General features: G+C 24.0%; 4 protein-coding genes across 5 annotated transcripts; 2 read left to right on the top strand and 2 right to left on the bottom strand.

Moving 5' to 3' along the window:
* Positions 1 to 1,188: 1,188 nt before the first annotated feature.
* LOC122505495 (exosome complex component RRP40) lies at positions 1,189 to 5,494 on the bottom strand. Its single transcript, XM_043617154.1, has 3 exons — positions 5,340 to 5,494; positions 2,624 to 2,820; positions 1,189 to 2,061 (listed from the first exon to the last, which is right to left on the bottom strand). Exons 2-3 carry the CDS (start codon positions 2,815 to 2,817, stop codon positions 1,539 to 1,541), a joined length of 717 nt encoding a protein of 238 aa, XP_043473089.1. The 5' UTR covers positions 2,818 to 2,820; positions 5,340 to 5,494; the 3' UTR covers positions 1,189 to 1,538.
* LOC122505494 (male-specific lethal 3 homolog) lies at positions 3,245 to 9,992 on the top strand. Of its 2 annotated transcripts, none has more exons than XM_043617152.1 (10): positions 3,245 to 3,436; positions 3,953 to 4,021; positions 4,755 to 4,864; positions 5,126 to 5,306; positions 6,100 to 6,363; positions 7,745 to 8,046; positions 8,281 to 8,493; positions 9,090 to 9,283; positions 9,383 to 9,467; positions 9,574 to 9,992. In XM_043617152.1, the coding sequence occupies exons 1-10, from the start codon at positions 3,335 to 3,337 to the stop codon at positions 9,659 to 9,661; spliced, it is 1,608 nt and encodes a 535-aa protein (XP_043473087.1). In that variant the 5' UTR covers positions 3,245 to 3,334; the 3' UTR covers positions 9,662 to 9,992. The 2 variants fall into 2 exon arrangements, with proteins under 2 accessions (XP_043473087.1, XP_043473086.1); XM_043617151.1 differs by having other exon boundaries at positions 9,087 to 9,283.
* Positions 9,993 to 11,000: 1,008 nt separating this feature from the next.
* LOC122505493 lies at positions 11,001 to 14,726 on the top strand. Its single transcript, XM_043617150.1, has 3 exons — positions 11,001 to 11,117; positions 11,479 to 11,743; positions 14,302 to 14,726. Exons 2-3 carry the CDS (start codon positions 11,559 to 11,561, stop codon positions 14,363 to 14,365), a joined length of 249 nt encoding a protein of 82 aa, XP_043473085.1. The 5' UTR covers positions 11,001 to 11,117; positions 11,479 to 11,558; the 3' UTR covers positions 14,366 to 14,726.
* An 89-nt stretch (positions 14,727 to 14,815) lies between these two features.
* Positions 14,816 to 26,594, bottom strand: LOC122505491. Its single transcript, XM_043617149.1, has 4 exons — positions 26,535 to 26,594; positions 26,087 to 26,320; positions 15,724 to 16,282; positions 14,816 to 15,156 (listed from the first exon to the last, which is right to left on the bottom strand). Exons 3-4 carry the CDS (start codon positions 16,137 to 16,139, stop codon positions 14,898 to 14,900), a joined length of 675 nt encoding a protein of 224 aa, XP_043473084.1. The 5' UTR covers positions 16,140 to 16,282; positions 26,087 to 26,320; positions 26,535 to 26,594; the 3' UTR covers positions 14,816 to 14,897.
* Positions 26,595 to 27,648: the final 1,054 nt, after the last annotated feature.

Genomic DNA, 27,648 nt, shown 5'->3' with positions numbered 1-27,648 from the left:
TTCAAAATTTGTTTGGCGAAAAAAGAACATCAGTATTGCACATTCCCATTAAGTACAAAATCTATAATTTCCTTTAATTATTTAGAAGCAAGAAAAGAAATTGATGTTTATATATAAATATCAATATTATTAAATTATTACTTCAGTAATTAATAAGTTATAATCATGTAAAGTTAATTAATTAATTCGATCGCAATTTAAATGTAATTTAAATGCAATTATAAATCGACAACTTTGTTAAATTTGACAATTAATTAATTATTTACTTAAATTATAAAAACGAATTTTCAAGATAAGAAAATTTGTTTTAATAATAGTTGTTATTTTTTAATTTTTTTATAAAGAATTTATAATTATTTATACAATTTTCGAATTATTTTGTTATTTATAATTTTTTAATTATTGCAAATTTATTTGTAAATACCTATTTATTTATTTATTTAGTTAAAATTTGAAAGAAATTAGTAAATTTGGCGAATTAATTAATTTATTGTTTAATTTATAAACATTTTAGTGTAATTTGATTTGAAAAGACGTTCCTTGTAAAAGACAAATGAATTTGGGAAAATTTTAATTTCATCTGACTTGTTGAATTGGGGAAAAAGTAAAACGAGAGCAATTTTGAACACATATCAAAGAGAATGTGTTTTGCGAAAGAAAAAATCGACTCTTGTGATCTGGAAAGTTACCATTTTATAATTAATATTATTATAATTATATACAGTATATATAATTATAAGCACTGTGCATTATTGATGTATAGATTTGTCTCTCTTCATTAAAAAAAAATATGTACTCGGGTTGTGAGATTCTAAACCTCAAGTTGCACACAAAGAAAGAAATTAGAAATAATTTTTTTTTGTTCATAAAAAAAATTGTGAAATATCATTTTAAAAGTGATTATATGTATAAAATTAAAAAAAAGAGCTGTACGAGAACCAAAATAATGCCGTAGCGTAATACTATATAAAATAATATATAGTAAAACTACAGCTTTTTAAAATATTGTTGTAAGCGTTTTGTTTCTTCTTCTTCTTCTTTAATTTATAAAGTTCGCGCCTTCTACGAGATTATCTCGATAGTTATTTGTAGTTGAATTTTAATGTTTCTTCTTTTGTTTTTATTAGAATCATTCAATGTAATAAGTTCCGAGGTCTATTTAAATAACTCAAAATTAGAATATAAATATATATTATATATAAGGTTTTTTATTGTAAACAAAAAAAACCACAGATTGTCTAACGCTATTAACTAATCACGCTGTGTCATCCTTTCAAAGTTTATTTACAAAAAAAAAGAAAGAAAAACAAAAAAATAACTCATCATTACAAATAATGGTACAATAAATAAAAAAAAGTCATTCATATAATTAATGAATTTTCTTCACCATTCCTTAATGTTAAGTTGTATTTTTTTAGTAACAAATTGGATATGTTTTTAATTTAAAAATATTTTTATTTGCGCAAAATTCGAAAATTAAAATTCAACAAATTAGAGAAAAGAGAAAATATTAAAAAGATCGAATTTTAAGAAAATTGTCACCTGGTTTTAAAAATAATTTGCGCAATTTTCGAGCATAATTCTGGCATTTCATTTGTCGATGTAAATTCAGCGGCGAGAATTGCATTTGCCACGGCAATTGTCTCATCGACTGATGGACCGGCTTTTAACCATATTTTTCCATTCATTCCAATTGCAAGTTCATATTTGTGTTCCTTGGCGAGTAGGTGTAATAATGGACATGTGGGATTAAGTATTTTTCTCACTAAACTCAATGAGCATGAAAATAACATTCCATCGGCACTTAAAACACCTAGTTTTCCCTTTTTTCCAAATGAATCAACACAAACGAGTTCGGGTTCCATGTCTTTACTTGCGACAAGTAATTTACCGTAAATCACATCGCCTATTTGAACATCGGGACGATTACGTTTTGATGCACCCTCGAATGCTAAATACGAGAGTGAAGCCTGTTCACTTGATCCAATGTCGACTTTAAATATATCGCCGGCTTTTTGTGTTACAATTCCCACTACGCTTTCACCTCGATTTGGAACGTATCTGTAAAATAAATATTTCCTCTTATTACAAACTTTATTCTTCAGGGTTTCCACAGATCAGAGAAATCAGGGAAAAGTCAGGGATTTTTATTAAAAATCTTTATAAATGAATAGCAAAATTCTTCGACAAAATTCAATTATTTTCATAAATAATAGTATTTATCACAAGAATTCAATTATTTTCGAAAGTAAGTAATAAAATTCAATTATTAAAAATAGAATTTGCATAAATTTTTTCGAAAAAATCCAATTATTTGAAACTTTTTTATAAAATTGTCGAAATAATTCAATTTTTTATCATAAATAATAAAACTCATTGCAGAATTTCAATTATTTTTAATAGAATTTATAGAAAAAATAATTTAAATCCTAGGAAAAATTTTATTAATGATAATAATTGAATTCTTACAACGAATTTCATTACATTTTTTTAAATAATTGAATTGATGTGAAAAATTGTATTACTCATAAAAATAATTAAATTATTTTTTAGTATAAAAGATTGAAATCTAAATGAAAAAAAGTTTTTTAATTATTGTTAAGAACAATAACAAATAACGTACCTTTTTTCATAACTATTGACATAATAAATGAAAGGATCTCGTCGTTTTAAAACACCGGCTTTGCAGACAATTACATTTTCACCATCGCGTTTAAGTCCAGGACCCAGCATTACTTTTATTTTTCCTTTACTCGGAAAAATTTCCTTTACAATATCACCGGGCATAACGATATCGTCAATTTTAACTTCCATCATTTTCTTTAAATAAAAATGTAGAAAAAATTACAATATAAAAACGGTGTTGACAAATATTTTTTAGGTTAGGAAAATCAATTAGCATCTAATCCATCTAATTGAAAACTTGAATTCTTGAGTAATTTATGACTAAATTTATATTTTATTATAATAATTTTCTTTAATTTATTCAGTGAAAAATACTATTTAAAATTATTTTGTTTACAGCAAAACACGTGCTGTCCCTGTTAAAGTGTTAAGGTACTGCCACAACTGTTGTCGACAACAGTTGTGGCAGTACCTTTAATATAGGACCTAAAACTTCAACGTAGAACTACCCATCTCTGGTCATACAAAGTCGCCTTAATTTCAATTCCTGTCTTTGTCTTTCACAAAGAGAAAATACACAAGTAAGAGAAAGATAAAACTATATTTTTTTTATATGAAAAAAAGATAGTACAACAATAGTAGAGTGGTGCATTCGATCTGCCATGATCGAATGCACGTCCTTTGTATATTATTTAAAATATTATAAAACATGGTTTCGACTCGAGGACCTAAATTTAAATTTTCTGACGGTGAAAAAGTATTATGTTACGAACCCGATCCAACAAAAGCAAAAGTGTTATACGATTCAAAGGTAAGCCAGAAACAAAATTACTAACATAACCAAACTCTCAGGCATAGTTTTCATTTTTTATCAAAACAATATATTTCTTGTGTTTTTCTATTTAAATTTCTATATTCCATTCTTTAATTATTGCTATCTACTTTTTCTTTATACATTCCAGTCTATATCTAGTATCTAAACAATAAAAAAATTGTTATTTTAGAATTGTATTTCAAATCTTTCGCATAATTGTCATTGTTGTTATACTTGTTACTATTGAATTATTTCAATTTCATAATAGAAAAAAGTTACTTTTTCTGTATTAAAAACAATAAATAATAATTACTCTCATTTTTAAAGAAGATAATTCAGTTAGATTAGTTAAATTTCTAGTTTACTTTTTAATAATTTTATCAATTACGGAACTTGAAAGTTGACAACAATTCGAATTACGGAAATTGGCAGCAATGCGTTTTTATATAGCTATATATTTATAATTTTAATTTGAGAATTTATTTTTAATTTCAATTTAAAATTGCCTTACAGGTTTTAGATGTAATTGTAAATAAAGATCAAAGAGGTAGGAAAGCTGTGGAGTATCTCATACATTTTCAGGTAATGAAAAATATGCAAATTATTAAGATTTGTATTTTAAATAATTCGAAATTTTATTAGTAATTTTATCAACTGTTATTTTTTAATATATATTTATTTAATTAATCAAAATCATGGATTTATAGAAGAAATATTTAATTAAAGAATTTCTGAATAACGAAAATTCTCTAGAAACTTTTGCAAAAATTATTCAAAATAATAATTGATAATTGTTCATTTTTTTCTTCTATGAATTTTAATAAAATTTTTGAAATTAATTACATTTTTCGAAGAATTTACTTAAAATTGCATTGCAAAAATTGAAATCCTATGAAGGATTTTATTATTTAGAAAAATTGGTTTGCAATTAATTTTTATTACATTTTTTTAAAATAATTTAATTCCTGTAAAGAATTTTATTATTTATAAAAATAATTGAATTCTTGCGAAGAATTTTATTAAAATTTTTGTAAATAATTGAATTCTTGCGAAGAATTTTATTAACATTTTTGTAAATAATTCAATTTTTTTTTTAAATTTTATGAAAGTTTAAATTATTTGAGTGTCTAATAATTTTGAGAGTTAATCAGAATATTCTTAATATTCTAAATATTCAGGGAAAATGTCAAAATTTTGTCTGGGAATTAGGAAAAAGTCAGGGAAAAACAAAAGTAATTTTTCGTGGCAGTCCTGAATTAATTGATTAAAATTGTTTGAGAATTGTTTAAGATTAATTTAATATTTATAATTTCAGGGATGGAATTCTTCTTGGGATCGTTGCGTCACGGAAGAATATGTTTTAAAAGACACAGAAGAAAATAGGCAACTACAAAGGGATCTTGCACAAAAAGCGCAACTTCAGTTGTAAGATTTAAAATTTTCTTTTTTTCCTTTAGTATATATTTTTTTTCTTTAATCGCTTGAATAAAGATATAAATTAAATAGAAGAATAGTAGAATTTTCCTTCCTTGTAATATTTTGTTATTTATATTATTTTTTTATTAAAAAAATATAGATTTAAAATTTTTAAAAAAGGAATTTTAAAAAAGAAAGTAGTAAATAATTTAGTTCTAGAATAAATGTAAGTAAAAAATAATTAAATGCTAATTTACTTTTTTTTATTAGGGGAGCATATTTGTATAGAAGGGAGCGAAAGAAGAGAAGTTATAAATATTCCGAACGTCTAGTGGAATCGGAATCAGAATCAAAAAGACAGGCAAGAAGTGCTGGAAGTCGTGCGACTTCAGCGACGACCGGATCTTCCGAAGACGGAAGTTCTGGTCAACGAGACGAGTACGATACTGAAGTAAGAATTATCTCAATTATCATTTTTATTTACCTTTAATTTTCTGCTTTCCCGTTGAATCTTTTTTCAAAAATAACAAAATATCTAATCCAATGAAAAATAAATTTTTAGACTAGTTTTTCTGTCAGGAAAATATTATTTGAATTATGTATTTTATCGAACATTATAAATTTATAAAAGCAATTCTTGAAAGGTCGTTTAAAGGACAAAATTGTAGTTGATAGTTTCTAGGAATTTTATTTATGCTTCGTCTATTGAAACACGCGCAAAATTTTCTGTTTACAAAGTTCTTTTCACTCTGTACGCAGTGCAATGAACTATAATAGTCAAACAATTTCAATCGAAACATATAACACAAAAAAAATTCCGTGGCATCCAGTTTTTTTCTCTCTAAAACGAAAAAATGACGCCAAACAGAAAAGTGAAATTCGATAAATTAGATTCGGAAATTGTTATTTCAAATTCTTCAAATTCAAATCAACAGAAAAAACGTAAAAAACGTCGATCGCTTTTAACGGTTAGAAAAAATGTCAAATTAAGAGACAGTAATAAAAAACAACAGTCAATTAATAATGTTAATAGTAAGGGGAGAAAAAATGTCGATTTAAAATCGAGGGGGACAACAACAGAAGGAATAGTGAAGGAAAATAATAAAAATTTAAAAATTGAAGAAGGAAAAAAAGTGCTAAAAAATAATAAAGAAAATCTAGTGATGGCAAAGGAGAAAAATGAAAATAGTAAAGTAATTCGTCGTAAGGTGAAAAGATTTAAAAAAATGTCTGAAAATGTGCAGGATGCAGTTACGGAAGAAGATGAGGAGGAAGAAGACGATGAAGAAGAGGAGGAAGAGGAAGAAGATGACACTGACAGTAGTGTCTCCGATTATGAGGGGGAGGAATCGAGTGGTGGCGGTGGTTTAGGTGGTGGTGGAGATGATGATAGTTGTGGAGGAAGTCAATCTGGTGCGAGCATCAGACCTGGAGTTGATCTTGATATAGGAAATACATTACGTCGAATTTTGGAAATAGACAGTGAATTAATTAACCAAAAAAATAAGGTATTTTTTACTACTATAATTTGTTAATTTAATGAATTTGTTTTACCTTCTTAATAATAAAAATTTCGAATTATTAGTAAATTTTTCAAATTAAATATATATTAGAAAATAAAAAATTCAAACAATAATTTCAAATAATGAAAAAAAAATTCAATTAATTTCAAAATTTAATTATTTTTCAAAATTCACGCTATATTGCTTTTAATATTTAATTATTATCTAAAATTTTAACTGAAATTCATTTTTAAATCAATTTTTATTAGAAAAATCTACTAGAATTAAATTATTTCCATAAATAATAAAATTTTTTCAAAAAATTCAATTATTTTGAAAAATTACAAATAAAATCCTCCGCAAGAATTCAATTATTTTTTTAAATAATAAAATTCTTCTGAGAAATTCAATTATTTTTAAAAATTTGTAATAAAATTTTTCTAAACAATTATTTTAAAGAATTTTAATAAAAATAAAAGTAAAATAAAATTTACCAAGAATTAAATTATTTTCAATACAATTTTAATTACATTTTTTCGAAAAAATTTGAGTATTTAAAAAAAATTTGAATAAAATTCTTGAAATGAATTAAATTATATTCAATTTTTTTTATAAATACTTTACAAGAATTCAATGATTTTCAGTACATCGTAAATTTAATTATTTCAGAAAATAATTGATTTCTTGAACAGTATTTTATTAAAACTTTTTTAAATAATAAATTTATTATTTCTGCAAATAATTGAATTTTTTGCAAAATTTTAAAAAATAAGTGAATTTTTTAGAAGAATTTTAGAAAATTTTATTTTTTAATCAATTTTTATTAGAAAATTTTATTAGAATTAAATTCTTTAAATACAAACAAAAATTTTATTGAATATTTTAATGTTTTCTGAAAATGAATTCTCATAAAGAATTTTATCAACAAATTTTTAAATAATTGCATTTTTTCGAAGAATTTTAATAACATTTTTAAGAATAATTACATTTTTCGAGGGATTATGATTAAAATTTTATTATTTATAAAAATAATTGATTTATAGCGAAGAAATTTATAAAAAAATTTGTTAATAATTGAATTCCTGTGATATTTTTTTTTAATAATTGAATTGTTTTGGAAAATTTTATTAAAATAGTAGATATTGAAAATCATTGAATCGAGGGAAATTTTTGGGAAATAATTGAAATTTTGCCAGAAATTTTATTAAAATTTTTGAATATAATTGAATTGTACAATTTACTAATACTTTTCGTTCATTTTCGATCAAATTACGGACTTTACGGATCTAGTTAGAAGCCTGTAATAATATCTTAATTGTAATTATTATTTATAAATTGAAGAAAAATATTATTTTATTTTATTGGAATTTTTTTTTATCTTTTACAGCTTGTTGTTTTACCAGCGCAACCAACAGTTGCAACTATTTTAGAATCGTGGGTACATCATTTTACGGAAACGGAGTTGAAAAGTATTCCTGATAAAACACAACGAAATAAGGGCAATAATGTTGTTGAAAAAACGTTGACAGATATAAATCTTTGTCGTGAAGTTGCCGATGGCCTAAGAGTTTATTTCGATTTTACGTTGCAAAAACTTCTCCTCTATAGGCAAGAAAGAGAACAAAATACTTCAATAATGCTTGCTTCGTTAAATATGGAACCAGTTGAAATTAAGGAAGAAGCTCTCGAGTTAGTACATTTTTTTGTGATAAATAATTATTAAAAAAAGAACTAAACAAAATTTTTTAAAAATCTCCAAAGCCAGTTTTAAAATTTTTTTTTAAATCATAAGAAATCATAAAATAAATAAATCAAAAAATCATAACGAAGTATACAATTATTTTGACTAAAGTATTATAGAATTTGCAACTAGTTAATTAAAAGAAATGTTACTAATTAATTTTTTGTGTCTTATGTTTATAGAATTTCGGATGTGGCAATAAAGGAGGAAATAGAAGATACGGAATATGCTCATCTACCTCCATTTCAAGAACAAGAACCGGAAATAGAAAATTCAAATAAACCTGTGAATCAGGTAAAACGGAAATTAAGATCATGCAGAGTTAGTTCTGTTGAAGAGCCAAGACAATTAAGAAGCCATGAAGAAACAAAACAGGATCAAGGAAATTTGTCGAGGTAATTTTTCTTTTTTTGCAAATAAATTTTAAAAATAAAACTTTATTTTGTTTTCCAATTTTAAATAGATTAATGTGTTTCAATTTAAACGGAATTTTTCCAATTTTTTTAATGAAATGAATTTTTTCATTTCAAATTAAATTATTTTAGAAAATTTTAATAAAATTCAATAATAAAATGTTTAATTTTAATTATTAACAAATACGATTATTTTCAAAACTTGAAAGAAATTATTTATAAAATCCAATTAACTACTTTCAACATTTTCAATAACATTTTCAATTAAAATTATTTTTAAAAAAACTAATATTTTAAAGAAATTCTTCAAAAAAATTTAATTAGAACTTTTAAAAAATTAATTAAAATTCTTCGCAATAATTCAATTATTTTCATAAATAAATAATTAAATTTTACAAAAATTTTTATTTTTGAATAATTCAGTTATTGTTGAATTCTAATAAGAATTGATTTAAAATAGAATTTCAGTTAAATAAAATTTGGAAATAATAATTGAATATTAGAAGCGTTTGAAATTTTGAAATGAAATTCTTGAAAATTCCAATCACTGTAGAAGTGTAATTTGCATTTTTCAGCAGCATGGCCAGCACAAGTTCGCGTTGTTCTAGTCCAAGAGGGGTTACATTAAGAATGCCTGTTGTTGTTCCCGCTCATATCGGTACTTTACTTCAAGAATCCAAAGGCTGGAGATTAATTCCAGAATCTGCAAAATTTAAAGGCATCCGCAATCCTTGTCTCATTTATGGCGCTGTACACTTTGTCCGACTATTTGGTAATTTTTAATTTTAATTTTCAAACTCTAATTTTATTAAGAATCTCAATTTTTTCTTCATTTTGTTTTAAATTAACATATATTTTTCTCTCATTTCAGTCAAATTGCCAGAACTGTTGCAGAATTCGGATATAGCTGATAAAAAATTGAAAGTTGTTTTAAAGTATTTAGATATGGTTCTAAGGTAAATATAATTTTCTATTTCTTAATTTTTTACGAGAATTAAGAAATTATTTTCTCTTGAATTCTTTAAATTACATTAATTAATTAAAAATTAAAATTATTTTCAGTTATTTAGAATTACATCGTGAATGGTTCGGCGAGCAATATTATACGCAGGCTGAGCCACAAGCAACTGAATTGTGTGAAAATCACTGATTTTAAATGAATGAATAGATAGTGGATTTATTTTTATACAAATGAATATGTGAACATAATGATTGATTTTTCTTTTCTTTTTTTTTTGATGATGAAAGTTTCCTTTTAAATTGCGATTTAGCACAACAAATATAAATTCACGAATTTTAAATAGTTTGTGAATTATTTTTTAATTTCAAGAACTACAGTTTGTTTTGTAGCAAACAGTACCTGCGGAAAAAAAAGAAAAAAAAGGATCACTTCAAACTCTTTCTTTTTCTTGATCTCGATATTGTTGTTTTCTGCAACGTTCACTCTCAGGATTAATAAAATTCTCCGTTTCTTACCAAAACCAACATCTTCAGTTTATTTTTTTTCCTTAACAACAGAATTTCTTAAAAAACATCATAATCAATTTTTAAAAATAAGAAAATTGAATTAATTTTTAAGAGATTTCTTATTTTCTTAAAAAAATAATAACATTGAACAATTAATAAATATTAATTGTTACCTATAAGTTAATTGTTTATTAATATAATAGTTATAATTTATCAATAATGAAATTATTAAAACTATTAAGAGTAATTTAAAAGAATTATTAAATATCCCAGATAACAAACGTGCCAGGCACGTAACAGTCACTTTTGTACCGCTTAATGTTTCTTAAGACCAAGCATGCCTGCAATATGCCGGACTGTTGACTTCACTGTATATTTTTGATATTTATTTATAATTTTTTATTTATTTATTATCAACAAATTAAAATATGTCGGTATTTTGTTTAAAATTTTATGAACCTTAATAAGAATTATTAACAAAGATAAATTATTTATGTAACACTGTATCAAAAATATAACCATATTATATATTTATTTGTTATTATTTATTTTTACAATAAATTATCTATCACATTATAACATTAATATGTTTTATTACATTTCATTATTGTAAAATATGATCAATTTAATGTCAAATTGCGCGGGTGTGCAAAAATTGCGTAAGGTGAATACAGCCCGGTGACACTCCTATACATTTCCATATAATTCTGTGGCAACATGCTGACTGGTGCCACCGCAGCGCTGATTAACTTTAAGGCCAATATTTTGGCGGGAATTTAAAAAAAAAATAACATTATTTTTATTATTTATAAATATTTATTAATATTTATTAATTATTTATCAATATTTTGCAAAATTAATAATTATTAATATAAAATAATTAATAAATATTTAAAATAATATTATTTTTTTTTAAATTCCCGCCAAAATATTGGCCTTAAAGTTAATCAGCGCTGCGGTGGCAGCAGTCAGCATGTTGCCACGAGTTGTAAAGCAGTGTCACCGGGCTGGGTGAATATATACTTCCATTTCCGCTTGTACGCCATTTTGGTTATAACCTAAAATTTATACGACCTGACCACGTTTTTGATAGCCGGCCGGCGTCCATTGTGTCTCTGATCTCTGATGTGAAAGGATATGTAAGTATTAAAATTTCATTAAATTTTTATCTTTACACGAAATATTTGATTTAAATATTTCTGCAAGTGGGATTTTTTCTATTTATATTATTTCCCATAATAAAATTGCATGCGGTTTTCTATTCAAAAATTTGAGGTTAGAAATTTTATTTTTCGATCAAAGAACTATTCACAAAAATTATAATAAAATTCATTAAAACGATTTAATTATTTTTTTCAATATTTAGTATTTTCTTGAAATTTCGCAAAAGAATTCAATTATTTAAAAAAAAGCAATGATAAAATTCATTCAAAATTCAATTATTTTCATAAATAATAAAATTCCCATAGGAATTTGATTAATTTAGAATATTATTTTCAGGTAGCAAATGCGAGCACCGCTGTCCAAATGATCAGGACCCTGTTTGCGGAACGGATGGAAGAACATATCTCAATAAATGCATGTTGAGGGTGGAAATTTGCCGGGTGGGAATTGAACTCTCTCATCTTGGACCGTGCAACAACATCTCGGCGCACAGAGAAAACTGTCCAGTTTCCTGTGATTTTGCCCCCGTCGATGGACCGGTGTGCGGAAGCGATGGAAATGTCTACAAATCCACCTGCCAAATGAAGCTACTCACCTGCGGGTAAGAGATGCTTTTTTTGTCATGTATCTCACTTCGTCGAAACCGAATCCTATTTAAAAAAAAATTTTATTTTTTTGATGACACAAAATTAAATATTCTTTAAAATCCTTATCAGAAAAAAATATGCTAGCTACAGGCTTCGCACTCATCTACTATTTACTATTTTTTTACGTTATTTTTATACAATTCTTTAAGTCAATTATGGAAATTCAATTATTTCAAAAGATTTTTGATAAAATTCTAAGCAAGAATTCAATTATTTCATCATAAATAAAACTCATCGAAGAATTTCAATTAATTTTAATACAATTTTAAATTAATTAATAGAAAAATTCAATTAGTTAAAATAAAATTTTTATAATATTCATTATATTTTGAAAAAATTAATTAATTAAAACAATGTTTATAAAATTGGTTTCAAGAATTCAATTATTTTTTAAATTTTGAATTAATTTCTTGACATGAATTCAATTTAAAATTCAAATTAAAAAAAAATTGAATTCAAATTCTTCGAAAGAATTACAATTATTTTCAATTATTTTCGTAAATAACTAAAATTTATAACAAGAATTCAATTATTTTCTAACATAACTAAATTTTTCAAAGAAACTCAATTCTGTTTAAACATTTTGATAAAATTTTTCTCAATAATTCAATTATTTTCATAAATAATAAATTTCTTCTCTGGAATTCAATTAGTTTTGAAAATTTCAAAAAAATTTTTAGCAATTATTCAATTGTTTTCATAAATAATTCTTCGACATAATGCAATTATCTCGATAAATAAGAAAATTCTTCCCAAAAATTAAATTACTTTGAGGCATTTTAATAAAATTCTTTGCAAAATTCAATTATTTCAAAAAATTCTAATAAAGTCATTCACAAGAATTCAATTACTTTCAAAAATTTTAATAGAATTCTTTACGTAAAATTTAATTATTTTTAAAAACTTTTTGCAACTCAATGATTTTTAATATCTAATATTTTCATACAATTTCCAAATAGAATTCAATTATTTAAAAAGTTTTTTGTAAAAATGTTCCTAAGGAATTCAATATTCGTTTCATAAATAATAAAAATATCTCAAGAATTCTATTATTTAAATTAGAATTTGCATAAAATTAGTCGAGAGAAATGAATTATTTAAAAAATGTTTATAAAATTATTCGCAAGAATGAATTTTTCTGTAAATTTTTTTTGATACTTTTTTACAACTTTTTTTTAGTTTGAAAGCTAGTTTTTCCTACTTTTTCAAAATTAATTATCGAGTGTGAAGTCTGTAAGTTAAAAAAGTGATAATATCGAAAATTTAATCCAATCTTCAATCAATTATTTCTTGAGATGGGCATGATTGGGGAACCTTGATTCATATTTATTAAATTAATTGGTATATAATTTACTATAACTTTAAAAAGTAGTTACATTAGAGACTTGGAGTGTTCACACATATGTGAGTAGTTGTTTTAATTTGACAATTTTCTACGGTAATAGTTTAACTTTGTGATAATCAAAAGAACTAATGAAATATTTATCAATTTATAAAGCAATTTAATTTTGAGTTAAATGTTATAAACAAGACAAACTAAATAAGAATATTTAGTTATAAAAAAATTATGAATTGTTATTACACTTCTTTGACTTTTTTTGGAAAATTGTGACTTTTACAATTTTTCTTCCAAACTAAATGTATCTATAATAAAAATTTTTTTTGAATAGTTAAAATTTTGTAAAATTTAATTGAAAATAATTTATTTATTTCAAGTATTCATTTAAAGTTTTTAAAAATCAGTTTTCGAAGAATTTTAATTGCAAATTTTGAAAATAATTGAAATATCAAAAATTGTTATGTAAAAATTTAAATCTTTTAAAAATGAAAATTAATGATAATTATTATATAATTTTTTCAAATTTAATATTTCCAGTATTTTCAATTACATATTTCCAAAAATTTAAATACATAAAAAATTAATAACATTTTAGAATTATTTTTAACATTTTTGAGAAAACAATTACGTTCAAAATTTAAATAAATAATAATAATATAATAATAATAATAAATAATTTAATTTAATAATTTAAATTATTTTAGAAATAACTTTAAAAAAAGTATGGAGAGTTACAATTATTTTTATAATAAATTCAGTTTTTGTATTTAAATAATTGGATTTTAGAAGAACTTTTGGAAAATTATTTAAATTAATTAATTCAGAGATGAAGTTTAGTTGAAAATTTTAGAAACTAGTTGATTTCAGGTAGGGATATTTGTCATTTTTAGAAATTATTAAAATTCATAAATTATACTTATTTTTTGTAAACTTTCATCTTTTTCTGTAAAAATAATTTTAATTTCAGTAAATTGTCAGGGAAATTGATAAACTGAAACTTGTGCCCACTCTGTTAAATTATAATTATGTAATAATAATAATTATTATTATTAATCATAATAAATTAATCTAATTAATAATAATTATTATTAATTACTTTTTCAAGTTTTTATTTCACTTAAATAACATTCTTTGAATCTTTGAATCGACAAAAACGATTTATATATTTTATAGGTGCTGCTGCAATGGTGCTCACATTCAGCTACTCATGTGCCGGAATGTGCTCCTAATGGTTTAGTCATCTTCACTGTTGTCCACCTCCTCCTCTTCGACCAAGGTCACCAACATCAATACTGAACTCTGGTGACGTATAAGATTATGCTTTTTCAAATGAGTGTAAAAATTCGATGTCATCCAGCGCATATCACTCATTTGAATCGTTTTTACTTCCTGACAACCAACAGCAGGGCTTTTCACGGCAGCAGAATAATTGCCACCTTCATCTAATGTTATGTTGGCCGAAATCTTTGAAAATTTACGTCTATATTTACGTTGAAGAATATGAGCACGCTGGCTGTGTCGATGACGTTGAAGTTTCCGACGCAGCATTGGCGTTTGGAGTGGATGATGTAAAGGATGAACTACTATATGGGGGTACTGCGTTGATGATAAAAACGTGCTTCCAGAAATGGGATCATGCCTGATGTTTATCCGTTTCGCAGCATTTACAACCTGATCCAGGTTTACCTTTAATCCTTGTGAGATGCTGCTGCAATGGCGCTCACATTCATTCTCACATGAATTAATTAATTAATTCTTCATTCATTCATTCATGTTGTGCCGGAATGTGCTCCTGACGGTTTAGTCATCTTCACTGTTGTCCCCTCCTCCTCTTCGACCAAGGTCGCCAACGTCAATACTGACCTCTGGTTACGTATGAGATTATGCTTTTTCAAATGAGTGTAAAAATTCGATGTCATCCAGCGCATATCACTCATTTGAATCGTTTTTACTTCCTGACAACCAACAACAGGGCATTTCACGGCAGCAGAATAATTGCCACCTTCGTCTAATGTTATGTTGGCCGAAATCTTTGAAAATTTACGTCTATATTTACGTTGAAGAATATGAGCACGCTGGCTGTGTCGAGGACGTTGAAGTTTCCGACGCAGCATTGGCGTTTGGAGTGGATGATGTAAAGGATGAACTACTATATGGGGGTACTGCGTTGATGATAAAAACGTGCTTCCAGAAATGGGATCATGCCTGATGTTTATCCGTTTCGCAGCATTTACAACCTGATCCAGGTTTACCTTTAATCCTTGTGAGATGCTGCTGCAATGGCGCTCACATTCATTCTCACATGAATTAATTAATTAATTCTTCATTCATTCATTCATGTTGTGCCGGAATGTGCTCCTGACGGTTTAGTCATCTTCACTGTTGTCCACCTCCTCCTCTTCGACCAAGGTCACCAACATTAATACTGAACTCTGGTGACATATAAGATTATGCTTTTTCAAATGAGTGTAAAAATTCGATGTCATCCAGCGCATATCACTCATTTGAATCGTTTTTACTTCCTGACAACCAACAACAGGGCATTTCACGGCAGCAGAATAATTGCCACCTTCGTCTAATGTTATGTTGGCCGAAATCTTTGAAAATTTATGTCTATATTTACGTTGCATATAATTACTGATGTTGTTTTCTAGACTATTTTTCAACCTGGCCATAGACGAAGGTGGTTCATTTCCTGTGCCATCTGCTCTTGATGAAGAATATGAGCACGCTGGCTGTGTCGATGACGTTGAAGGTTCCGACGCAGCATTGGCGTTTGGCGTGGATGCTGCAAAGGATGAACTACTATGGGGGTACTGCGTTGATGATAAAAACGTGCTTCCAGAAATGGGATCATGTCTGATGTTTATCCGTTTCGCAGCATTTACAACCTGATCCAGGTTTATCTTCAGTCCATGTGAGATCGTAAACCGCTCCGGATTATTTTTGTACGCCCCATAATAAATCTCTCTATCATTATCATCAATGAGCTCATGTAGCGTTGTCCTCATAAACTCCTCAATACTCCGTTGGTTTTTTTTTTAAAAGCTTTTAGCACTGATAGATTGTCATAATTTGTGGCCTCCAGTATTAATTTCAGCCTATTTGAAACTACGACTCCACTTTGCTCCAAAGCGTTCCATAAATCCATTGTCTGCAAGAACAATTTATTGTGTAATGTGTATGAATTTGTATGAATGTGGCGCGGACATCTGGTAAATTGTAAAATGCTATCAACTTGAATTTTTTCATTGAATAAATTTTATATTCATTGAACATTATTGACTCTTTATTTCTTGATTTTAAATTTTGTTGTTAGTTGATTTTCATTTTTTTAGGTCTCTCTTCGGTATTTTATTGATTTAAAATTTCTGATAAATTTTTATTGATATTATAGAATTTATTACAAATTAAATTATTCAAAACAAATTAATATGAATAATATACAATAAAACAAATAATATGGAATAATACGGAATAATGAGAATAATACAAATAATACGGAATTAAACGAAATAATATTGAATGATACACTGAAAAAAATTAATTGAAAAATTTTTAATTTAACACAAGTAATAACTTATTTAAAACTAATCATCTTTTTATTTCATTAAAATATTTAAGTAATTGATAAAAATAAAAATTACTTGTCACAAATAATTTAATTTATGAATTCAAGTCAATAAAATTATTTTCATCATTATTACAGGGTTGCCAGACCCTGTCAGGGAATTCAGGGAAAAGTCAGGGGAAGTAAAATTGGTCAGGGAAGTCAGGGATTTTTAGTAAAAGTACTGGAAAAAATTGAATTTTAAAAATTCATGAGAAAACACTAAAATTTTGTTTTTTTTTGTTTGTCTCGTAAACTATGAAATGACCACAAATTTTAATACAAAACCTTGAATTTTTTCTATTTCAGGCAATAAGTACTTCCTCATAGAGTAAGTATTTCTTTTTGAATAACTTAATTTTACAAGAACTATCATAAAACTATGACTTATAAATTATTTAACGAATAATTTTTACAATTTTCATAAATACTAGATTGATAAAAGAATTTCTGTTAAAAATACTAAAAAAAATTGAATTTTGGAAAAGTTACAATTAATTTCAAAAATTCAATTATTTTTAAAAGTAATAAAAATTTCTTCAGAAATTCAATTATATTCAAAAATTAAAAAAATTCTAGTCATTTCACTTATATCAATTATATTATTATTATTATTATTATTATTATTATTATTATTATTATTATTATATCTTTGAAATAATAAAATTCTTCTTCAAAATTCAATTATGTTTAAAATTTTTTTTTAAATTCTCGTAAAAATTTCAATTATCTTTATAAATAATACAATTCTTCTTCGAAATTCAATTATTTTTAAAAACTTTAATAAAATTCTTGTCAAAATTTCACAAGAATTCAATAATTTACAAGATTTTTAATAAATTTCTTCAAAATAAATCAATTATTTTCATAAATAATCAAAATTTGCACAGGAATTCAATTATTCAATATAAAAAATTTCAAAAAAAATTTTCGTAAAATATCAATTATTTAAAAAATTTTTTTTAAAAATTCATCGCAGAAATTCAATTATTTTTGTAAAATTGATTGAATAATGATAAAATTCTTTAATATTCGATTAGGGGCCATTCAAGTATTACGTAAGCATATTTTTCAGGTTTTTAGACCCCCCCCCTCCCCCATGTAAGATTTTTTATATGCATTAACGCCATTTTTTCTAATGGAAATAAGCAATAGCTAGACCCCCCCCTCCCCCTTAAATGCTTACGTAATACTTGAATGGTCCCTTATTTAAAAAACTGTTTTAAAAATTCTCGTCAAAATTTCAATTATTGTTATAAATAATGAAATTATTCTTTAAAATTCAATTATTTTTAAAAACTTGAATAAAATTCTTGTTAAAATTTCACAGAAATTCAATAATTTATAAAATAATTAATAAATTCCTTTGAAATAATTCAATTATTTCAATTATTTAAAAAAATTTTTATAAAATTCATTCGCATAAATTCAATTATTTAAAAAAAATGTAAAAAATTTCTCTTCAAGAATTTAATTATTTTTAGAAATAGTAAAATTCTTCACCGAAATTCAATTATTTTTAATGAACTTGAATAAAATTCTTTCGAAGAATTAAATTATTTTCAAAAGTAATAAAATTCTTCGCAGAAATTCAATTATGTTCAAAAATTAAAAAACAATTATTGTCAAAATTTCAATTATCTTTATAAATAATCAAATTCTTGGTAAAATTTCAATTATTTTCAAAAAATCACCTCAATTCAATTATTTACGCTTTTTTTATAAATTTCTGCCCAATATTTCATTATTTTCATAAATAATAACATTTTTTACAGGGATTCAATTATTTTCATAAAATAATACAATTCTTTCTAGGAATTTCATTATTTTTATAAATAATATTTCATCATAGAATTTCAATTATTTTTAAAATACAATTTTAACCGAATTCCTCGAAAAATGTAATTATTCTTAAAAAGTGTCATTAAAATTCATCGAAAAAAATGCAATTTTAAAAATTTGTTGATAAAATTCAATTTTGATAAAAATAATTTTTTCATTTTTGTATTTAAATAATTGAACTAGCCAAACTATCCGCGCGCAAGCGCGCGGGAATGTTGTATGGGGCTGCTTATTTTAAACAATTTAAAAAATATTAAAGAAATAATTATTATAACCTAACAAAGAGATTTAACTAACTAAAATTTAAATAATTTCACTCAATAGTCTCAATTTAAATAGAATTTACATTACTAGACTTAAACTATGGCTAGAACAATTACAATTAGTATCTGGGTCATCTTTTGCATTGCTTATTTTATAAAGCCATTTTAATTTAAATACTTTTTAAAGAAATAATAATTATTACACACTGAAAAAAGTTTTACTTGAAATAGCGATAAGTTTCTCTAGAATAACGAAAGTATTAATTGAAGCACTAAATAATTTCGCTACTAAAGTGAAATCTGTACATCATCCAGCTAAATATTTTTTGCCGTGCATAACGAAAATAGAATTAAATTAACATCAGAATTAACTGAATTCGATAATTCAGAAGAAAGTCAGACAAAAGCAGGGTTCCTACAGAATCTAAAAATCATGGAAATCATGGAAATGGTATGGAATTTTTAAAAGGCTTCTGGAAATCAGGAAAATCATGGAAAAGGCCTGTAATTTTTAAAAAATTCTAAATTTTTTCAGTTTTCCATTTTTTCTCTTGAATAAAAATTCAAATAATAATAAAAAGCTAAATGGTATAAAAGAGAAAAAAAAATTTTTAATTTTAAGAAATTCAATTTTTCAGATTTTTGATAATTTTTAATAATTTTAGATTTGTTACCAAAGACTCGAGACAATTTAATAAGTAAAGTATTTTCCAAAAGCACAAAAATAATAAAGCTAATTCCCATAAAAGAGAGGAAAAAATATTGCATTTTAAGAAAATCGGATTTTTGAATTTTTTCGAATTTTTGATAATTTTAGATTTTTTACCAAAGAGTCGAGACTATTAAATAAGTAAAGTATTTTCCAAAAGCACAAAAATAATGAAGCTAAATTCTATAAAAGAGAGGAAAAAATGTTGAATTTTAAGAAATTCGGATTTTTGAATTTTTGATAATTTTCGATAATTTCACATTTTTTACCAAAGAGTCGAGACAATTTAGTAAGTAAAGTATTTTCCAAAAGCAAAAAAATAATGAAGCTAAATCCTATAAAAGAGAAGAAAAAATGTTGAATTTTAAGAAAATCGGATTTTTGAATTTTTGATAATTTTCGATAATTTTAGATTTTATACCAAAGAGTCGAGACAATTTAATAAGTAAAGTATTTTCCAAAAGCACAAAAATAATGAAGCTAATTCCCATAAAAGAGAGGAAAAAATGTTGAATTTTAAGAAAATCGGATTTTTGAATTTTTTCGAATTTTTGATAATTTCAGATTTTTTACCAAAGAGTCGAGACAATTTAGTTAGTAAAGTATTTTCCAAAAGCACAAAAATAATGAAGCTAAATTCTATAAAAGAGAGGAAAAAATGTTGAATTTTAAGAAATTCGGATTTTTGAATTTTTGATAATTTTCGATAATTTCACATTTTTTACCAAAGAGTCGAGACAATTTAGTAAGTAAAGTATTTTCCAAAAGCAAAAAAATAATGAAGCTAAATCCTATAAAAGAGAGGAAAAAATGTTGAATTTTAAGAAATTCAATTTTTCGGATTTTTGATAATTTTTAATAATTTTTTTTTTTTTCCAAAGAGTCGAGACAATTTAATAAGAAAGGTATTTTCCAAAAGCACAAAAATAATTAAGCTAAATCCCATAAAAGAGAAGAAAAAATGTTGAATTTTAAGAAAATCGGATTTTTGAATTTTTTCGAATTTTTGATAATTTTAGATTTGTTACCAAAGACTCGAGACAATTTAATAAGTAAAGTATTTTCCAAAAGCACAAAAATAATGAAGCTAAATCCCATAAAAAAGAAGAAAAAATGTTAAATTTTAAGAAAATCGGATTTTTGAAATTTTTCGAATTTTTGATAATTTTAGATTTTTTACTAAAGAGTCGAGACAATTTAATAAGTAAAGTATTTTCCAAAAGCACAAAAATAATGAAGCTAAATCCCATAAAAAAGAAGAAAAAATGTTGAATTTTAAGAAATTCAATTTTTCAGATTTTTGATAATTTTTAATAATTTTAGATTTGTTACCAAAGACTCGAGACAATTTAATAAGTAAAGTATTTTCCAAAAGCACAAAAATAATAAAGCTAATTCCCATAAAAGAGAGGAAAAAATATTGCATTTTAAGAAAATCGGATTTTTGAATTTTTTCGAATTTTTGATAATTTTAGATTTTTTACCAAAGAGTCGAGACTATTAAATAAGTAAAGTATTTTCCAAAAGCACAAAAATAATGAAGCTAAATTCTATAAAAGAGAGGAAAAAATGTTGAATTTTAAGAAATTCGGATTTTTGAATTTTTGATAATTTTCGATAATTTCACATTTTTTACCAAAGAGTCGAGACAATTTAGTAAGTAAAGTATTTTCCAAAAGCAAAAAAATAATGAAGCTAAATCCTATAAAAGAGAAGAAAAAATGTTGAATTTTAAGAAAATCGGATTTTTGAATTTTTGATAATTTTCGATAATTTTAGATTTTATACCAAAGAGTCGAGACAATTTAATAAGTAAAGTATTTTCCAAAAGCACAAAAATAATGAAGCTAATTCCCATAAAAGAGAGGAAAAAATGTTGAATTTTAAGAAAATCGGATTTTTGAATTTTTTCGAATTTTTGATAATTTCAGATTTTTTACCAAAGAGTCGAGACAATTTAGTTAGTAAAGTATTTTCCAAAAGCACAAAAATAATGAAGCTAAATCCCATAAAAAAGAAGAAAAAATGTTGAATTTTAAGAAATTCAATTTTTCAGATTTTTGATAATTTTTAATAATTTTAGATTTGTTACCAAAGACTCGAGACAATTTAATAAGTAAAGTATTTTCCAAAAGCACAAAAATAATAAAGCTAATTCCCATAAAAGAGAGGAAAAAATATTGCATTTTAAGAAAATCGGATTTTTGAATTTTTTCGAATTTTTGATAATTTTAGATTTTTTACCAAAGAGTCGAGACTATTAAATAAGTAAAGTATTTTCCAAAAGCACAAAAATAATGAAGCTAAATTCTATAAAAGAGAGGAAAAAATGTTGAATTTTAAGAAATTCGGATTTTTGAATTTTTGATAATTTTCGATAATTTCACATTTTTTACCAAAGAGTCGAGACAATTTAGTAAGTAAAGTATTTTCCAAAAGCAAAAAAATAATGAAGCTAAATCCTATAAAAGAGAAGAAAAAATGTTGAATTTTAAGAAAATCGGATTTTTGAATTTTTGATAATTTTCGATAATTTTAGATTTTTTACCAAAGAGTCGAGACAATTTAATAAGTAAAGTATTTTCCAAAAGCACAAAAATAATGAAGCTAATTCCCATAAAAGAGAGGAAAAAATGTTGAATTTTAAGAAAATCGGATTTTTGAATTTTTTCGAATTTTTGATAATTTCAGATTTTTTACCAAAGAGTCGAGACAATTTAGTTAGTAAAGTATTTTCCAAAAGCACAAAAATAATGAAGCTAAATTCTATAAAAGATATATATATATCTATCTTTCTATAAAAGAGAGGAAAAAATGTTGAATTTTAAGAAATTCGGATTTTTGAATTTTTGATAATTTTCGATAATTTCACATTTTTTACCAAAGAGTCGAGACAATTTAGTAAGTAAAGTATTTTCCAAAAGCAAAAAAATAATGAAGCTAAATCCTATAAAAGAGAAGAAAAAATGTTGAATTTTAAGAAATTCAATTTTTCGGATTTTTGATAATTTTTAATAATTTTTTTTTTTTTCCAAAGAGTCGAGACAATTTAATAAGAAAGGTATTTTCCAAAAGCACAAAAATAATGAAGCTAAATCCCATAAAAGAGAAGAAAAAATGTTGAATTTTAAAAAAATCGGATTTTTGAATTTTTGATAATTTTCGATAATTTCACATTTTTTACCAAAGAGTCGAGACAATTTAGTTAGTAAAGTATTTTCCAAAAGCACAAAAATAATGAAGCTAAATTCTATAAAAGAGAGGAAAAAATGTTGAATTTTAAGAAATTCGGATTTTTGAATTTTTGATAATTTTCGATAATTTTCGATAATTTTAGATTTGTTACCAAAGAGTCAAGACAATTTAATAAGTAAAGTATTTTCCAAAAGCACAAAAATAATAAAGCTAATTCCCATAAAAGAGAAGAAAAAATGTTGAATTTTAAGAAAATCGGATTTTTGAATTTTTTCGAATTTTTGATAATTTTAGATTTGTTACCAAAGACTCGAGACAATTTAATAAGTAAAGTATTTTCCAAAAGCACAAAAATAATGAAGCTAAATCCCATAAAAAAGAAGAAAAAATGTTAAATTTTAAGAAAATCGGATTTTTGAAATTTTTCGAATTTTAGATAATTTTAGATTTTTTACTAAAGAGTCGAGACAATTTAATAAGTAAAGTATTTTCAAAAAGCACAAAAATAATGAAGCTAAATCCCATAAAAGAGAAAAAAAAATGTTGAATTTTAAAAAAATCGGATTTTTGAATTTTTGATAATTTTCGATAATTTCACATTTTTTACCAAAGAGTCGAGACAATTTAGTTAGTAAAGTATTTTCCAAAAGCACAAAAATAATGAAGCTAAATTCTATAAAAGAGAGGAAAAAATGTTGAATTTTAAGAAATTCGGATTTTTGAATTTTTGATAATTTTCGATAATTTCACATTTTTTACCAAAGAGTCGAGACAATTTAGTAAGTAAAGTATTTTCCAAAAGCAAAAAAATAATGAAGCTAAATCCTATAAAAGAGAAGAAAAAATGTTGAATTTTAAGAAAATCGGATTTTTGAATTTTTGATAATTTTTAATAATTTTTTATTTTTTTCCAAAGAGTCGAGACAATTTAATAAGTAAAGTATTTTCCACATTAAAAAGTTTGACATTAAAAAATATATAAAAAATGCCAATACTTAACCCACAAAATTAAATTTTCAAAACAAACAAATGAATGCAGATAATTTGCTAACGGAAAGGAAACTTACGATTATTATAATGTATGTATATGTATATGTATATTTCTATTTTCTATCAAAACGTATAAAAAACAAAAGAATAACTATAACTAACTTCAAGTGTGGACAGAGATCCGGAAATCTGGAATCACGACGATTATTATATATAATTAGCGTAAAATTTTTTAATAAAAATTATTTTAAAAATGAATTCTTGGCAAAATTCCAAAAATTTTCTAAAACATTTCAATTATTTAAAAAAAAATTTGATAAAATCTACACAAACATTTAATTATTTTCATAAATAATAGAAAGTTCTCGTCAAAATTTCAATTATCTTTATAAATAATAAAATTCTCCTTCAAAATTCAATTATTTCAAAAACTTGAATAAAATTTTTGTTAAAATTTCACAGAAATTCAATAATTTATAAAATTATTAATAAATTCCTTTGAAATAATTCAATTATTTCAATTATTTAAAAAAATTTTTATAAAATTCGTCGCATAAATTCAATAATTAAAAAAAAATGTAAAAAATTTCTTTTCAAGAATTTAATTATTTTTAGAAATAGTAAAATTCTTCACCGAAATTCAATTATTTTAGAAAAATTTTAATAACATTTTTGGGAAAATTTTTAATTATTTTCATAAATAATAAAACTCATCGCAGAATTTTAATTAATTTTTTATACAATATTTTAATCAAATTCCTCTATAAATATAATTATTCTTAAAAACTTAATTAAAATTTGTCAAAATAATTGAATTATTTAAAAATTTGTTGATAAAATTCTTTATGAGAATTCAATTTTAAGAAACATTCAATTATTCAATAAATAATTCATTTTTTAATTTAAATAATTGAATTCTTCTAGAATTTTTTAATAAAAATTGATTAAAAAATGAATTACCGAATAATCGATTTATTATATTTATGAAAACAATTGAATTATTGTAACGAATTTTATTACAATTTTTCCAAATAATTGAATTTTTTGAGAAAATTTACTACTTTTTAAAAATAATTGAATTCTTGCAAAGGATTTTATTAGGATTTTTGTAAATAATAAATTTTTTTTGAAAAATTTCATGGTAATTTAAATTATAACAAAACATGAAGAAGGCGAAGACTCGGAGTGATCGCCTTCTTTATGTTTTGTAATAAAAATAAATTGTTGAATTTCAAAAAGGTTTGAATTTGAAAGTATTGAAGAAGTTTAATTCCTACAGGGAAATAATAATGATTAAATATTTATTTAGAAAAGAAATTATTGATGTTTTTGAATAATTTTACAATTAATGAAATCTGTAAATAAATATAATAGAATATTTTTTTGAGTTTCTAATAATTTTTAGAGTAAATCAGAATATTTTTTAGGGTCAGGGAATTTTGAGAATTTTGTCTGGAAATCAGGGAAAAATAAAATTAAATATTTGTGGCAACCCTGTTATAATTCAATTATTATTTTCAAGAATTTTTAACTAAAATTCTTCTTTAAATGAATTAATTTTCGAAAAAGTTCTCTGTCAATTTTCAAATCCATTTGTTTACAATATTTAATTTTACTAATTTCAATTATTGGTAAATTCTTCAATTAAATATATATTAGAAAATAAGAACTTCAAATAATGTAAAAAAAATTCAATTAAACTTTTTCAAAATTGAGTTATTTCTAAAAATTCACGCTATATTGCTTTTAATTTTGAATTATTATCTAAATTTTTAACTGAAATTCATTTTTAAATCAATTTTTATTAGAAAATTCTACACTAGAAAAAATTTAATTGATTCAAATAACCGAATAATTGACTATTACATTAATTAAATATTTAATTGAATCCAATAATATTTATTGGAGTTAATTAAATGGTATTTACTTTAAATACTGAAATTATTGGTTTAAAATTTCAAATACCATTTAATTGACATCAATAAATATTATTTGATTCAATTAAATATTTAATTGATAATAGTCATAAAGAAGTACAATATTCTTATAATATAAAATAATGATTTTATCAATTTGCCATCTTTAATTATTATAAAACATGAAGAAATCGATCACTCCGAGTCGAAAACTCGGAGTTACGGATATCTTCATGTTTTATAGTTATTATTTATTTTATTTAGTCTTATTTGACTCGGACTGGTTATATTTTTGTCAGTAATTGGTCCGTAATTTTTATTTTTGGTCCGTAAAGTCAGTATTTTTAAAGACTTTCACTGGTTCGAGCCCTTTATTATATTAAGAAGGTAAAACAAATTCATTAAATTAACAAATTATAGTTGTAAAAAATACCTTATTTTTTTGGTTAATTAATTCACTGTCTATTTCCAAAATTCGACGTAATGTATTTCCTATATCAAGATCAACTCCAGGTCTGATGCTCGCACCAGATTGACTTCCTCCACAACTATCATCATCGCCATCTCCACCGCCACCACTCGATTCCTCCTCCTCATAATCAGAGACACTACTTTCAGTGTCATCTTCATCGTCTTCTTCCTTCTAATCTTCTTCCGTAACAGCATCCTGCACATTTTCAGACATTTTTTTTAATCTTTTCACTTTACGACGAATTACTTTACACTTTTTCAAAATACGCAATTATTATAATTTAATTTTAAGAAGAATTTCTTTTAAGTTTTTAAAATAATCGTGTTTATTATTAATTATTATTTTATTAATTTATTTTAAATGGATTAAGTCTCTCAAATTTGACTAATTTGTTGCTTTTATTACTTACTGCTCAAACACAAACGGCTTGGGGCAGGAAACTGAATTACTTGTTCACTTCACACACAATTTAACCAGATTTGACGAAAACCACAATAACTCTCAAGACAGTGACCTAACGACACGTAAGAGAGACTTGACAATAAATGAGACAGACCAATAATAAGAAAAGGACAACAAACGACTCTCTATACTTCCAAATATACTTTCCCTACACATGACAAATTTCACAAAGTAATTAACGAAACACTTCGTTACAAGTAAGTGAATTTTTGAGAAGAATTTTATGAAAATTGTATTTAAAATAATTGAATACCTGGGAAAAATGTACCTACTATTCATTGATATAATTGAATTCTTACGAAAAATTTAAAAATATATCCAATTTTTCAAATTTTTTTAAATCATCAGAAATCATAAAATAAAATAATAAATCACAAAATCATCATTCTTGATCTCGATATTGTTGTTTTCTGCAACGTTTACTCTCAGGATTAATAAAATTCTCCGTTTCTTATACCAAAACCAACATCTTCAGTTTATTTTGTTCTTCCTTAACAACAGAATTTCTTAAAGGACATAATCAATTTTTAAAAATTGAGAGAATTCAATTAATTTTTAAGAGATTTCTTATTTAAAAAAAATAATGACAATAAACAATTAATATAATAATATTAATTGTTACCTATAAATTAACTGTTTATTAATATAATAATTATTATTATTCATCAATAATGAAACTATTAAAACTATTAAGAGTAATTTAAAAGAATTATTTCATTTATTTTCTATGTAACACTTTTATTTTTTGTAGCAAAAAAAATGTTACAGATTAGTGTAGAAAATTGAAAAAAAATAAAAAAAAATTCTTGGTGAGTGTGATAATTTAATAAACATTTTTCCACATATGTTTTATCAGTTAATAAAATATATATAAATTTTCTTTTTCGATAAATTACAAAAGTCTCATTTACATAATATTAAATAAAAATATAATCTTAAAACTAAAATATATTAATATATTAGGACGGATGCATGAACATTAAATGTTCGTATATTATTATCGACGAATTTGCACCAGAATTTACCGAAAAAACGATAACTTTTTTCTTTATTATTATTAT

The sequence above is a fragment of the Leptopilina heterotoma genome, unplaced genomic scaffold, assembly GCF_015476425.1.
Source record: "Leptopilina heterotoma isolate Lh14 unplaced genomic scaffold, ASM1547642v1 Lhet_36, whole genome shotgun sequence".
NCBI lineage: Eukaryota > Metazoa > Arthropoda > Insecta > Hymenoptera > Figitidae > Leptopilina > Leptopilina heterotoma.
Note: the sequence above shows the minus strand (reverse complement) of the source record. Positions and strands in the feature narration are given on the sequence as shown.

Excerpts from the sequence above, each read along its gene's own strand:
- LOC122505495 (XM_043617154.1), bottom strand. The coding sequence starts at position 2,817 with ATGATGGAAGTTAAAATTGACGATATCGTTATGCCCGGTGATATTGTA. Across the intron at positions 2,062-2,623 it reads GTCAATAGTTATGAAAAAAG|ATACGTTCCAAATCGAGGTG; the intron begins GTACGTTATTTG and ends TTTATTTTACAG.
- LOC122505494 (XM_043617151.1), top strand. The coding sequence starts at position 3,335 with ATGGTTTCGACTCGAGGACCTAAATTTAAATTTTCTGACGGTGAAAAA. Across the intron at positions 3,437-3,952 it reads AAGTGTTATACGATTCAAAG|GTTTTAGATGTAATTGTAAA; the intron begins GTAAGCCAGAAA and ends ATTGCCTTACAG. Across the intron at positions 8,047-8,280 it reads ATTAAGGAAGAAGCTCTCGA|AATTTCGGATGTGGCAATAA; the intron begins GTTAGTACATTT and ends TTATGTTTATAG.
- LOC122505493 (XM_043617150.1), top strand. The coding sequence starts at position 11,559 with ATGTTGAGGGTGGAAATTTGCCGGGTGGGAATTGAACTCTCTCATCTT. Across the intron at positions 11,744-14,301 it reads ATGAAGCTACTCACCTGCGG|GTGCTGCTGCAATGGTGCTC; the intron begins GTAAGAGATGCT and ends TATATTTTATAG.
- LOC122505491 (XM_043617149.1), bottom strand. The coding sequence starts at position 16,139 with ATGAGGACAACGCTACATGAGCTCATTGATGATAATGATAGAGAGATT. Across the intron at positions 15,157-15,723 it reads AGACATAAATTTTCAAAGAT|TTCGGCCAACATAACATTAG; the intron begins TTCGGCCAACAT and ends ATTTTCAAAGAT.